Source organism: Pseudophryne corroboree, chromosome 5 (assembly GCF_028390025.1).
Source record: "Pseudophryne corroboree isolate aPseCor3 chromosome 5, aPseCor3.hap2, whole genome shotgun sequence".
NCBI classification, from domain to species: Eukaryota; Metazoa; Chordata; class Amphibia; order Anura; family Myobatrachidae; genus Pseudophryne; species Pseudophryne corroboree.
In genome coordinates, this window is record NC_086448.1 from 143,706,572 (window position 1) to 143,720,665 (window position 14,094).

General features: G+C 49.0%; 1 protein-coding gene across 5 annotated transcripts in view; it reads left to right on the top strand.

Annotated features, from left to right (window-relative positions):
* Nucleotides 1-14,094, top strand: part of LOC134927391 (ATP-binding cassette sub-family B member 5-like) — a 250,582-nt gene that overhangs the window by 215,994 nt on the left and 20,494 nt on the right. The window contains exon 26 of one of the 5 annotated variants that reach the window (XM_063921770.1): nucleotides 5,556-5,703. The exons of the other annotated variants lie outside the window; for them this stretch is intronic. Coding sequence (XP_063777840.1) covers nucleotides 5,556-5,666 — 111 coding nt within the window. The 3' untranslated portion in view covers nucleotides 5,667-5,703. Of the gene's footprint in view, nucleotides 1-5,555; nucleotides 5,704-14,094 lie in introns of those variants that run through there. 5 annotated transcript variants of the gene reach the window in all.

Sequence of the window (14,094 nt, forward strand, 5' to 3'; positions counted from 1 at the left end):
CTGACACTGTTCCACACACACACACACACACACACACACAATTAACACACACTCACACTGTCCCACACACACAATTAACACACACGCACACTGTCCCACACACCAGTGGCGTGCGGTGAGGTCAGTGACGTGCGGTGAGGCACTACAGCCATAATGTCTGCCGAATCCTGCCGATGACCCCTACCGCCACCGAGCCAATGCCCGCCACTGCCTCTGAGCCGCTGCCCGCTGCCACCACCAATGGCTTACAAACTCGCCCACCATCAACTGACCCAGCCCTCCGCCACTAATTTGCAACTCAGTCCAAAGCCGCCAATGCCCGCTGCATGCCTGCTCATCATACTTGTGATATATTGTACATTTTTATAGAAAAAAATAATATTTTGTGTTTGGGACTGGGAAGGGAGTGGGAGGAGGACATGAATGCAATTTTGTTGTCCAGGGCTTCCATTAACTTAATGGAGAAGGGTCTGAATGGGTTAAAAATGTAAAAAAAAAACTGCGTGAGGTCCCCCCTCCTAAGTATAACCAGCCTCGGGCTCTTTGAGCCGGTCCTGGTTGTTTAAATACTGGGAAAAAATTGGACAGGGGTTCCCCGTATTTAGACAACCAGCATCGGGCTCTTAGTCCGGTCCTGGTTCCAAAAATACGGGGGACAAAAGATGTAGGGGTCCCCCCGTATTTTTAAAACCAGCACCGGGCTCCACTAGCCAGGGACATAATGCCACAGCCGGGGGATACATTTATGTAGGTCCCTGCGGCCGTGGCATTACCCCCCCCAACTAGTCACCACTGGCCGGGGTTCCCTGGAGGAGTGGGGACCCCTTAAATCAAGGGGTCACCCCCCCTCCAGGCACCCAAGGGCCAGGGGTGAAGCCCGAGGCTGTCCCCCCCATCCGTGGGCTGTGGATGGGAGGCTGATAGCCATGTAAGTAAAAAAAGAATATTGTTTTTTGTTGTGGAACTACAAGGCCCAGAAAGCCTCCCCCGCTTGCTGGTACTTGGAGAACCTCAAGTACCAACATGCAGGGAAATAACGGGCCCTCCGGTACCTGTAGTTCTACAACAGAAAAAATACCCAAATAAAAACACAACTCACACACCGTGACAGTAAAAATTTATTAAAACACACTGACACACTCACACATACTTACCTATATCCCACGCCGGTCACGTCCACTTGTCCAGTAGAATCCAATAGGGGTAGCTGTAAAAATGGGAGACACATTACTTACCTACATCCCACGCCGGTCACGTCCACTTGTCCAGTAGAATCCAATAGGGGAATCTGTAAAAATGAGAGACAGATTACTTACCTAAATCCCACGCAGGTCACGTCCACTTGTCCAGTAGAATCCAATAGGGGTACCTGTAAAAATGAGAGACAGATTACTTACCTACATCCCACGCCGGTCACGTCCACTTGTCCAGTAGAATCCAGTAGGGGAATCTGTAAAAATGAGAGACAGATTACTTACCTAAATCCCACGCCGGTCACGTCCACTTGTCCAGTAGAATCCAGTAGGGGAATATGTAAAAATGAGAGACAGATTACTTACCTACATCCCACGCCGGTCACGTCCACTTGTCCAGTAGAATCCAATAGGGGTACCTGTAAAAATGAGAGACAGATTACTTACCTACATCCCACGCTGGTCACGTCAATTTGTCCAGTAGAATCCAGTAGGGGAATCTGTAAAAATGAGAGACAGATTACTTACCTAAATCCCACGCCGGTCACGTCCACTTGTCCAGTAGAATCCAATAGGGGTAGCTGTAAAAATGAGAGACACATTACTTACCTACATCCCACGCCGGTCACGTCCACTTGTCCAGTAGAATCCAATAGGGGTACATCTAAAAATGAAAATGATACTTACAAACTTCAATCCACAGGAGGAGAGAGAGAGAGAGAGAGAGAGAGAGGGGGGGGGGGGGAGGAGGAGGAGAGGGGAGGAGGAGAGGGGGGGGGGGAGAGAGACTAACCTGCTGCTGCTGCTGGGGAGACCACACACTGCAGGGCCACGACGGGAGGACGGAGCCGGCGGAGGAGGGGGAGAGCTGCACACCGCCGCTCCTGTCAGCGGCAGCGGAGGACGGGGCGCACACTACAGACGCCAATAACCGCCGGGACAATTAACACACACACACACACAATTAACACACACGCACACTGTCCCACACACACAATTAACACACACGCACACTGTCCCACACACACACACAATTAACACACACGCACGCACACTGTCCCACACACACAAATAACACACACGCACACTGTCCCACACACACACAATTAACACACACTCACACTGTCCCACACACACACAATTAACACAACCACACAATTAACACACATTCACACTGTCCCACACACACAATTAACACACTCACACTGTCCCACACACACAATTAACACACTCACACAATTAACACATACTCACACTGTCCCACACACACAATTAACACACCCACACAATTAACACACATTCACACTGTCCCACACACACACACAATTAACACACTCACACTGTCACACACTCACACAATTAACACACACTGTCCCGCACCCCCCTCTCCCGACAGAAAAAATATATAAACATAATTGTAAAGCCCGCTCACCTGTTAAGGCCGCGCGCGCACCTCCGAGGTCGCGGTCGCGCGCACCTCCGCGGTCGCGCGCACGCGCGATCGCCTACAGTACAATGTGCAGGGAGGAGGGGGGGGGGATGAGGGGAGGCTCCTGGCTGCCGCTGCCTGTCCAGTGTGACAGGCACAGCAGCCGGGGAGACAGGGAGAGCGCCGGCGGAATCCCTGTCGCATGGGGTGAGCGGGCCGTGCCGGTGGCGCCCCCTCTGTTGGGGCTTCCACGGCGCCCAGGGCACGTGTCCTGCTCGCCCCGTGCTAGATACGCCTCTGACTGCACTCGAGTCCTGGGAAGGATGGTGGCATCATACGAGGCCATTCCTTTCGGCAGGTTCCATGAGAGGACCTTCTAATGGGACTTACTGGACAAAGTGGTCCGGATCACATCTTTAGATGCATCGGTTAATCACCCTATCCCCCGGGGCCAGGGTGTCTCTCCGGTGGTGGCTGCAGAGTACTCACCTTCTCGAGGGCCGCAGGTTCGGCATTCAGGACTGGGTCCTGGTGACCACGGATGCAAGCCTCCGAGGGTGGGGAGCAGTCACTCAGGGAAGAAGTTTCCAAGGGCTGTGGTCAAGTCAGGAGACTTGCCTTCACATCAATATCCTGGAACTAAGGGCCATATACAACGCCCTAAGTCAAGCGGAGACCCTGCTTCGCAACCAATCGGGGCTGATCCAATCAGACAACATCACCGCAGTGGCTCATGTAAACCGCCAAGGCGGCACAAGGAGCAGGGTGGCGATGGCGGAAGCCACCAGAATTCTTCGATGGGCGGAGAATCACGTACGAGCACTGTCAGCAGTGTTCATTCCGGGAGTGGACAACTGGGAAGCAGACTTCCTCAGCAGGCACAACCTCCACCCGGGAGAGGGGGGACTTCATCAAGAAGTCTTCGCGCAGATTGTAGGTCGGTGGGAACTGCCACAGGTGGACATGATGGCATCCCGCCTCAACAAAAAGCTACAGAGGTATTGCGCCAGGTCAAGAGACTCTCAGGCGATAGCTGTAGACGCACTGGTGACACCGTGGATGTTCCAGTCGGTTTATGTGTTTCCTCCTCTTCCACTCTTACCCAAGGTGCTGAGAATCATAAGGAAAAGAGGAGTGAGACAATACTCATTGTTCCGGATTGGCCAAGAAGGACTTGGTATCCAGAGCTGCAAGAAATGCTCACAGAGGACCCATGGCCTCTGCCTCTAGGGCAGGATCTGTTGCAGCAGGGACCTTGTATGTTCCAAGACTTACCGCAGCTGCGTTTGACGGCATGGCGGTTGAACGCCGGATCCTAGTAGAAAAAAGGGATTCCGGATGAGGTTATTCCTACGCTGATAAAGGCTAGGAAGGACGTGACGGCTGAACATTATCACCGTATACGGCGAAAAGCTGTTGCTGGGTGTGAGGCCAGGAATGCCTCTACAGAGGAATTCCAGCTGGGCCGTTTCCTTCACTTCCTACAGTCGGAAGTGACTTTGGGCCTAGAATTGGGGTCCATTAAGGTCCAGATTTCGGCCCTATCCATTTTCTTTCATAAAAAACTAGCTTCTCTACCTGAAGTTCAGACGTTTGTAAAGGGAGTGCTGCATATTCAGCCCCCTTTGGTGCCACCAGTGGCACCTTGGGATCTTAACGTGGTGTTGAGTTTCCTGAAATCTCACTGGTTTGAGCCGCTTAAGACCGTGGAGTTAAAATATCTCACGTGGAAAGTGGTCATGCTATTGGCCTTAGCTTCGGCTAGGCGTGTGTCAGAATTGGCGGCTTTGTCATGTAAAAGCCCCTATCTGGTTTTCCATATGGACAGGGCAGAATTACGGACTCGTCCACAATTTCTGCCAAAGGTGGTGTCATCTTTTCATTTGAAACAACCTATTGTGGTGCCTGCGGCTACTCGTGACTTGGAGGATTCCAAGTTACTAGATGTAGTCAGGGCTTTGAAGATTTATGTAGCCAGAAGGAAAACTGACTCGCTGTTTATCCTGTATGCATCCACCAAGCTGGGTGCTCCTGCTTCAAAGCAAACTATTGCTCGCTGGATCTGTAACACAATTCAGCAGGCTCATTCTGCGGCTGGCTTGCCGCCACCAAAATCAGTAAAAGCCCATTCCACAAGGAAGGTGGGCTCTTCTTGGGCGGCTGCCCGAGGGGTCTCGGCATTACAGCTTTGCCGAGCAGCTACTTGGTCGGGTTCAAACACTTTTGCAAAGTTCTACAAGTTTGATACCCTGGCTGAGGAGGACCTTGTGTTTGCTCATTCGGTGCTGCAGAGTCATCCGCACTCTCCCGCCCGTTTGGGAGCTTTTGTATAATCCCCATGGTCCTTACGGAGTCCCCAGCATCCACTAGGACGTTAGAGAAAATAAGATTTTACTCACTGGTAAATCTATTTCTCGTAGTTCGTAGTGGATGCTGGGCGCCCGTCCCAAGTGCGGACTTCTACTGCAATACTTGTATATAGTTATTGCTAAGGGTTATGTTATGGTTGCATCAGGTTTGTCTGATGCTCTGTTGTTGTTCATACTGTTGACTGGGTATGTTATCACAAGTTATACGGTGTGATTGGTGTGGCTGGTATGAGTCTTACCCTGGATTCCAAAATCCTTTCCTTGTAATGTCAGCTCTTCCGGGCACAGTTTCCTTAACTGAGGTCTGGAGGAGGGGCATAGAGGGAGGAGCCAGTGCACACCAGTAGTACTAAATCTTTCTTAGAGTGCCCAGTCTCCTGCGGAGCCCGTCTATTCCCCATGGTCCTTACGGAGTCCCCAGCATCCACTACGGACTACGAGAAATAGATTTACCGGTGAGTAAAATCTTGTTTTTTGTTTCTACAGTATAATTAACCTCAATAACGTTAATTTCTACTCATTTCCAGACTATTCTGAACACCTCACAATATTGTTTTTATCCAGTTTAGGCTAAAAGGTTACACCGAGGTAGCTAGACGGAACAGCAGCAGCCCTTGGATGTATATAATAGGAGGACAAAATATAAAAAAAAAGAATGTATTAATTAATGATTAAGGCAAAGAAGAATAAAAAAGACAATATTTTAGATTTATTTTATTTTAATTTCAATTTATTTTCATTTTATTTATTTTATTTTATTTTATTTATGTAGGATCAAATTCTTCATTTCCTCCAAGATATCCTTGATATGCAGAAAGTTCACTATATGTGTGTGGAGAGTTTATTTATATTCATTTAATTTCAATGTATCTAATTTATAATTATTAATAATATTTGAATTCATTACAATGTGGGGATAAGAAGAGTTATGTAAATAGGACAATAAGTTATAATAAGAATATGGATATAACTCTGAACAAATAGAGCGCTTGTAGACCTATTTATATGAACGCAAAACCTTTGGAGTGAAAAAAGGGTTCATTTTGTATGTTTACAGCCCTTTTTTGGAAGTAGTGGAGTCCACAGTGTGCAAAAAACAGGTTCCAAATGTATTTGCCATTGGTAATTGTGTGTGGGAGCACAACAGGTACTTAGCCATTGGTGACCTAGTGGGGGCAGAGGCGGATACTCACAGCCGCTATCTTTCCCTACTCTGGTACCTGCGTGTTTGTCCGGTCTCTGGCTGGTGTCCTTGCGCTGCTGTTTCCTGTGTGTCCGGCGGCGGCTGGTAACTGTAGCGTCTCCTGGTGTCTGTGGCTCCATTAAAAGTGCACTCTGCTCCCACTAACTAACCAAGTACCTGTTGTGCTCCAACACAAAATCACCAATGGCAAATACATTTGGAACCCCTTTTTTGTGATTTAATTATTTTGTATATCACACACTGCAGTTACAGTGTCACACAAATGAATCAGAAATATATATATCTAATAATTACACACTGTGGTTGACTACAACGACAGCGTCACACAATGCGTGTATTAGTAGGAAATAATATACTGCGGTCTGACCATCAGTGTCACAGTACTTATGAAAATAAAATAAAAATTATATAGTACACTGGGGTACAGCATAAACAAAAAAAAAGGCTTTTTGTTTTTAGCTTTTATTATTTTAATTTTACACTGGGGCGGAGCCCCTGGATGGATGGACAGCTCACCCCTTTCAAATACATAATAGAAATATAATATTGGCTTTGGACACAGATATACAGCAGTAGTCTATCGCAGCCGCAGTACTAGTCGTCACTGAGTGACGCACCAATGGAAATATATTTTTTGCTCTGGATCATACACAGAGGATATATAGCAGTAGTGTACAGCAGTACTGGTAGTTGTCACTGAGTGACGCATCAATAGAAATATATTTCTCTGACGTCCTAAGTGGATGCTGGGGACTCCGTCAGGACCATGGGGAATAGCGGCTCCGCAGGAGACAGGGCACAAAACTAAAGCTTTAGGATCAGGTGGTGTGTACTGGCTCCTCCCCCTATGACCCTCCTCCAAGCCTCAGTTAGGTTTTTGTGCCCGTCCGAGCAGGGTGCAATCTAGGTGGCTCTCTTAAGGAGCTGCTTAGAAAAAGTTTTTAGGTTTATTATTTTCAGTGAGTCCTGCTGGCAACAGGCTCACTGCATCGAGGGACTTAGGGGAGAGAAGTTCAACTCACCTGCGTGCAGGATGGATTGGCTTCTTAGGCTACTGGACACCATTAGCTCCAGAGGGAGTCGGAACACAGGTCTCACCCTGGGGTTCGTCCCGGAGCCGCGCCGCCGACCCCCCTTGCAGATGCTGAAGATTGAAGGTCCAGAAACCGGCGGCAGAAGGCTCTTCAGTCTTCTTGAAGGTAGCGCACAGCACTGCAGCTGTGCGCCATTGTTTGTCACACACTTCTCACCAACGGTCACGGAGGGTGCAGGGCGCAGCTGGGGGCGCCCTGGGCAGCAATGTAAATACCTTTTATGGCTAAAAAATACATCACATATAGCCCTTGAGGCTATATGGATGTATTTAACCCCTGCCAGATATTACAAACTACGGGAGAAAAGCCCGCCGGAATAGGGGGCGGGGCTTATTCTCCTCAGCACACAGCGCCATTTTCCTGCTCAGCTCCGCTGTGAGGAAGGCTCCCAGGACTCTCCCCTGCACTGCACTACAGAAACAGGGTAAAACAGAGAGGGGGGGCACTTTTTATGGCGATATTTTATATATTTAAGCTGCTATAAGGATACAACACTTATATAAGGTTGTTCCCATATATATTATAGCGCTTGGGTGTGTGCTGGCAAACTCTCCCTCTGTCTCCCCAAAGGGCTAGTGGGGTCCTGTCTTCGATAAGAGCATTCCCTGTGTGTCTGCTGTGTGTCGGTACGTGTGTGTCGACATGTATGAGGACGATGTTGGTGTGGAGGCAGAGCAATTGCCGGTAATGGTGATGTCACCCCCCAGGGAGTCGACACCGGAATGGATGGCTTTGTTTATGGAATTACGTGATAATGTCAGCACATTACAAAAATCAGTTGACGACATGAGACGGCCGGAAAACCAGTTGGTACCTGCCCAGGCGTCTCAGACACCGTCAGGGGCTGTAAAACGCCCTTTACCTCAGTCGGTCGACACAGACCCAGACACGGACACTGAATCTAGTGTCGACGGTGAAGAAACAAACGTATTTTCAAGTAGAGCCACACGTTATATGATCACGGCAATGAAGGAGGCTTTGCATATCTCTGATACTGCAAGTACCACAAAAAGGAGTATTATGTGGGGGGTGAAAAAACTACCTGTAGTTTTTCCTGAATCAGAGGAATTGAATGATGTATGTGATGAAGCGTGGGTTAACCCAGATAGAAAAGTGCTAATTTCAAAAAAGTTATTGGCATTATACCCTTTCCCGCCAGAGGTTAGGGCGCGCTGGGAAACACCCCCTAGGGTGGATAAGGCGCTCACACGCTTATCAAAACAAGTGGCGTTACCGTCTCCTGATACGGCCGCCCTCAAGGATCCAGCTGATAGGAGGCTGGAAACTACCCTAAAGAGTATATACACACATACTGGTGTTATACTGCGACCAGCCATTGCCTCAGCCTGAATGTGCAGTGCTGGGGTGGTCTGGTCGGATTCCCTGACTGAAAATATTGATACCCTGGATAGGGACAGTATTTTATTGACTATAGAGCAATTAAAGGATGCTTTTCTTTATATGCGAGATGCTCAGAGGGATATTTGCACTCTGGCATCGAGAGTAAGTGCGATGTCCATATCTGCCAGAAGAAGTTTATGGACGCGACAGTGGTCAGGTGATGCGGATTCCAAACGACATATGGAAGTATTGCCGTATAAAGGGGAGGAATTATTTGGCGTAGGTCTATCGGATCTGGTGGCCACGGCAACTGCCGGAAAATCCACCTTTTTACCTCAGACCCCCTCCCAACAGAAAAAGACACCGTCTTTTCAGCCGCAGTCCTTTCGGTCCTATAAGAATAGGGCAAAAGGACAGTCATATCTGCCCCGGGGCAGAGGAAGGGGTAAGAGAGGGCAGCAAGCAGCCCCTGCCCAGGAACAGAAGCCCTCCCAGGGTTCTGCAAAGCCCTCAGCATGACGCTGGGGCTGTACAAGCGGACTCAGGAGCGGTGGGGGGTCGACTCAGGAATTTCAGCGCACAGTGGGCTTGCTCACAGGTGGACCCTTGGATCCTGCAGGTAGTATCTCAGGGTTACAGGTTGGAATTCGAGAAGTCTCCCCCTCGCCGGTTCCTAAAGTCTGCTTTGCCAACGTCTCCCTCAGACAGGGCGACGGTATTGGAAGCCATTCACAAGCTGGTTTCTCAGCAGGTGATAGTCATGGTACCCCTCCTACAACAGGGAAAGGGGTATTACTCCACGCTATTTGTGGTACCGAAGCCGGACGGCTCGGTAAGACCTATTCTAAATCTGAAATCTTTGAACCTGTACATACAAAAATTCAAGTTCAAGATGGAATCACTCAGAGCAGTGATAGCGAATCTGGAAGAAGGGGACTTTATGGTGTCCCTGGACATAAAGGATGCTTACCTGCATGTCCCAATTTGCCCTTCACATCAAGGGTACCTCAGGTTCGTGGTGCAAAACTGTCATTATCAGTTTCAGACGCTGCCGTTTGGATTGTCCACGGCACCTCGGGTCTTTACCAAGGTAATGGCCGAAATGATGATTCTTCTGCGAAGAAGAGGCGTATTAATTATCCCTTACTTGGACGATCTCCTGATAAGGGCAAGGTCCAGAGAACAGCTGGAGGACGGAGTAGCACTAACCCAAGTAGTGCTGCAACAACACGGGTGGATTCTGAATTTTCCAAAATCTCAGTTGACCCCGACAACACGTCTGCTGTTCCTGGGAATGATTCTGGACACGGTTCAGAAAAAGGTGTTTCTTCCGGAGGAGAAAGCCAAGGAGTTATCCGAACTTGTCAGGAACCTCCTAAAACCAGGAAAAGTGTCTGTGCATCAATGCACAAGAGTCCTGGGAAAGATGGTGGCTTCTTACGAAGCAATTCCATTCGGCAGATTCCACGCACGAACTTTTCAGTGGGATCTGCTGGACAAATGGTCCGGATCGCATCTGCAGATGCATCAGCGGATAACCTTATCGCCACGGACAAGGGTGTCTCTTCTGTGGTGGTTGCAGAGTGCTCATCTGTTAGAGGGCCGCAGATTCGGCATACAGGACTGGGTCCTGGTGACCACGGATGCCAGTCTGAGAGGCTGGGGAGCGGTCACACAGGGAAGAAACTTCCAGGGAGTATGGTCAAGCCTGGAGATGTCTCTTCATATAAATATACTGGAGCTAAGAGCAATTTACAATGCTCTAAGCCTGGCAAAACCCCTGCTTCAGGGTCAGCCGGTGTTGATCCAGTCGGACAACATCACGGCAGTCGCCCACGTAAACAGACAGGGCGGCACAAGAAGCAGGAGAGCAATGGCAGAAGCTGCAAGGATTCTTCGCTGGGCGGAAGATCATGTGATAGCACTGTCAGCAGTGTTCATTCCGGGAACGATCTACACCCGGGAGAGTGGGGACTTCATCCAGAAGTCTTCCACATGATTGTGAACCGTTGGGAAAAACCAAAGGTGGATATGATGGCGTCTCGCCTCAACAAAAAACTGGACAGGTATTGCGCCAGGTCAAGAGACCCTCAGGCAATAGCTGTGGACGCTCTGGTAACACCGTGGGTGTACCAGTCAGTGTATGTGTTTCCTCCTCTGCCTCTCATACCCAAAGTACTGAGAATTATACGGCAAAGGGGAATAAGAACGATACTCGTGGCTCCGGATTGGCCAAGAAGAACTTGGTACCCAGAACTTCAGGAGATGCTCACGGAAAATCCGTGGCCTCTACCTCTAAGACGGGACCTGATTCAGCAGGGACCGTGTCTATTCCAAGACTTACCGCGGCTGCGTTTGACGGCATGGCGGTTGAACGCCGAATTCTAAAGGAAAAAGGCATTCCAGAAGAGGTCATTCCTACACTGGTTAAAGCCAGGAAGGAGGTGACTGCACAACATTATCACCGCATTTGGAGAAAATATGTTGCGTGGTGTGAGGCCAGGAAGGCCCCCACGGAGGAATTTCAACTGGGTCGATTCCTATATTTCCTGCAAACAGGATTGTCTATGGGCCTCAAATTGGGGTCCATTAAGGTTCAAATTTCGGCCCTGTCGATTTTCTTCCAGAAAGAATTGGCTTCAGTTCCTGAAGTCCAGACTTTTGTAAAAGGAGTACTACATATACAGCCCCCGGTTGTGCCCCCAGTGGCTCCGTGGGACCTGAATGTAGTTTTGGATTTTCTCAAATCCCATTGGTTTGAGCCACTCAAATCGGTGGATTTGAAATATCTTACATGGAAAGTAACCATGCTACTGGCCCTGGCTTCAGCCAGGAGAGTATCAGAATTGGCGGCTTTATCGTATAAGAGCACATATCTGATTTTCCATTCGGACAGGGCAGAACTGCGGACGCGTCCTCAGTTTCTGCCTAAGGTGGTGTCAGCGTTTCACCTGAACCAGCCTATTGTGGTGCCTGCGGCTACTAGCGATTTGGAAGATTCCAAGTTGCTGGACGTTGTCAGGGCATTGAAAATATACATTTCAAGGACGGCTGGAGTCAGAAAATCTGACTCGCTGTTTATACTGTATGCACCCAACAAGCTGGGTGCTCCTGCTTCTAAGCAGACGATTGCTCGTTGGATTTGTAGCACAATTCAACTTGCACATTCTGTGGCAGGCCTGCCACAGCCTAAATCTGTCAAGGCCCATTCCACAAGGAAGGTGGGCTCATCCTGGGCGGCTGCCCGAGGGGTCTCGGCATTACAACTCTGCCGAGCAGCTACGTGGTCGGGGGAGAACACGTTTGTAAAATTCTACAAATTTGATACCCTGGCTAAAGAGGACCTGGAGTTCTCTCATTCGGTGCTGCAGAGTCATCCGCACTCTCCCGCCCGTTTGGGAGCTTTGGTATAATCCCCATGGTCCTGACGGAGTCCCCAGCATCCACTTAGGACGTCAGAGAAAATAAGATTTTACTTACCGATAATTCTATTTCTCGTAGTCCGTAGTGGATGCTGGGCGCCCATCCCAAGTGCGGATTGTCTGCAATACTTGTACATAGTTATTGTTACAAAAAAAATCGGGTTGTTATTTGTTGTGAGCCGTCTGTTCAGAGGCTCCTACGTTTGTCATACTGTTAACTAGAGATGAGCGCCTGAAATTTTTCGGGTTTTGTGTTTTGGTTTTGGGTTCGGTTCCGCGGCCGTGTTTTGGGTTCGAACGCGTTTTGGCAAAACCTCACCGAATTATTTTTGTCGGATTCGGGTGTGTTTTGGATTCGGGTGTTTTTTTCCAAAAACACTAAAAAACAGCTTAAATCATAGAATTTGGGGGTCATTTTGATCCCAAAGTATTATTAACCTCAAAAACCATAATTTACACTCATTTTCAGTCTATTCTGAATACCTCACACCTCACAATATTATTTTTAGTCCTAAAATTTGCACCGAGGTCGCTGTGTGAGTAAGATAAGCGACCCTAGTGGCCGACACAAACACCGGGCCCATCTAGGAGTGGCACTGCAGTGTCACGCAGGATGTCCCTTCCAAAAAACCCTCCCCAAACAGCACATGACGCAAAGAAAAAAAGAGGCGCAATGAGGTAGCTGTGTGAGTAAGATTAGCGACCCTAGTGGCCGACACAAACACCGGGCCCATCTAGGAGTGGCACTGCAGTGTCACGCAGGATGGCCCTTCCAAAAAACCCTCCCCAAACAGCACATGACGCAAAGAAAAAAAGAGGCGCAATGAGGTAGCTGACTGTGTGAGTAAGATTAGCGACCCTAGTGGCCGACACAAACACCGGGCCCATCTAGGAGTGGCACTGCAGTGTCACGCAGGATGGCCCTTCCAAAAAACCCTCCCCAAACAGCACATGACGCAAAGAAAAAAAGAGGCGCAATGAGGTAGCTGACTGTGTGAGTAAGATTAGCGACCCTAGTGGCCGACACAAACACCGGGCCCATCTAGGAGTGGCACTGCAGTGTCACGCAGGATGTCCCTTCCAAAAAACCCTCCCCAAACAGCACATGACGCAAAGAAAAAAAGAGGCGCAATGAGGTAGCTGTGTGAGTAAGATTAGCGACCCTAGTGGCCGACACAAACACCGGGCCCATCTAGGAGTGGCACTGCAGTGTCACGCAGGATGTCCCTTCCAAAAAACCCTCCCCAAACAGCACATGACGCAAAGAAAAAAAGAGGCGCAATGAGGTAGCTGACTGTGTGAGTAAGATTAGCGACCCTAGTGGCCGACACAAACACCGGGCCCATTTAGGAGTGGCACTGCAGTGTCACGCAGGATGTCCCTTCCAAAAAACCCTCCCCAATCAGCACATGATGCAAAGAAAAAGAAAAGAAAAAAGAGGTGCAAGATGGAATTATCCTTGGGCCCTCCCACCCACCCTTATGTTGTATAAACAAAACAGGACATGCACACTTTAACCAACCCATCATTTCAGTGACAGGGTCTGCCACACGACTGTGACTGATATGACGGGTTGGTTTGGACCCCCCCCAAAAAAGAAGCAATTAATCTCTCCTTGCACAAACTGGCTCTACAGAGGCAAGATGTCCACCTCATCTTCACCCTCCGATATATCACCGTGTACATCCCCCTCCTCACAGATTATCAATTCGTCCCCACTGGAATCCACCATCTCAGCTCCCTGTGTACTTTGTGGAGGCAATTGCTGCTGGTCAATGTCTCCGCGGAGGAATTGATTATAATTCATTTTAATGAACATCATCTTCTCCACATTTTCTGGATGTAACCTCGTACGCCGATTGCTGACAAGGTGAGCGGCGGCACTAAACACTCTTTCGGAGTACACACTTGTGGGAGGGCAACTTAGGTAGAATAAAGCCAGTTTGTGCAAGGGCCTCCAAATTGCCTCTTTTTCCTGCCAGTATAAGTACGGACTGTGTGACGTGCCTACTTGGATGCGGTCACTCATATAATCCTCCACC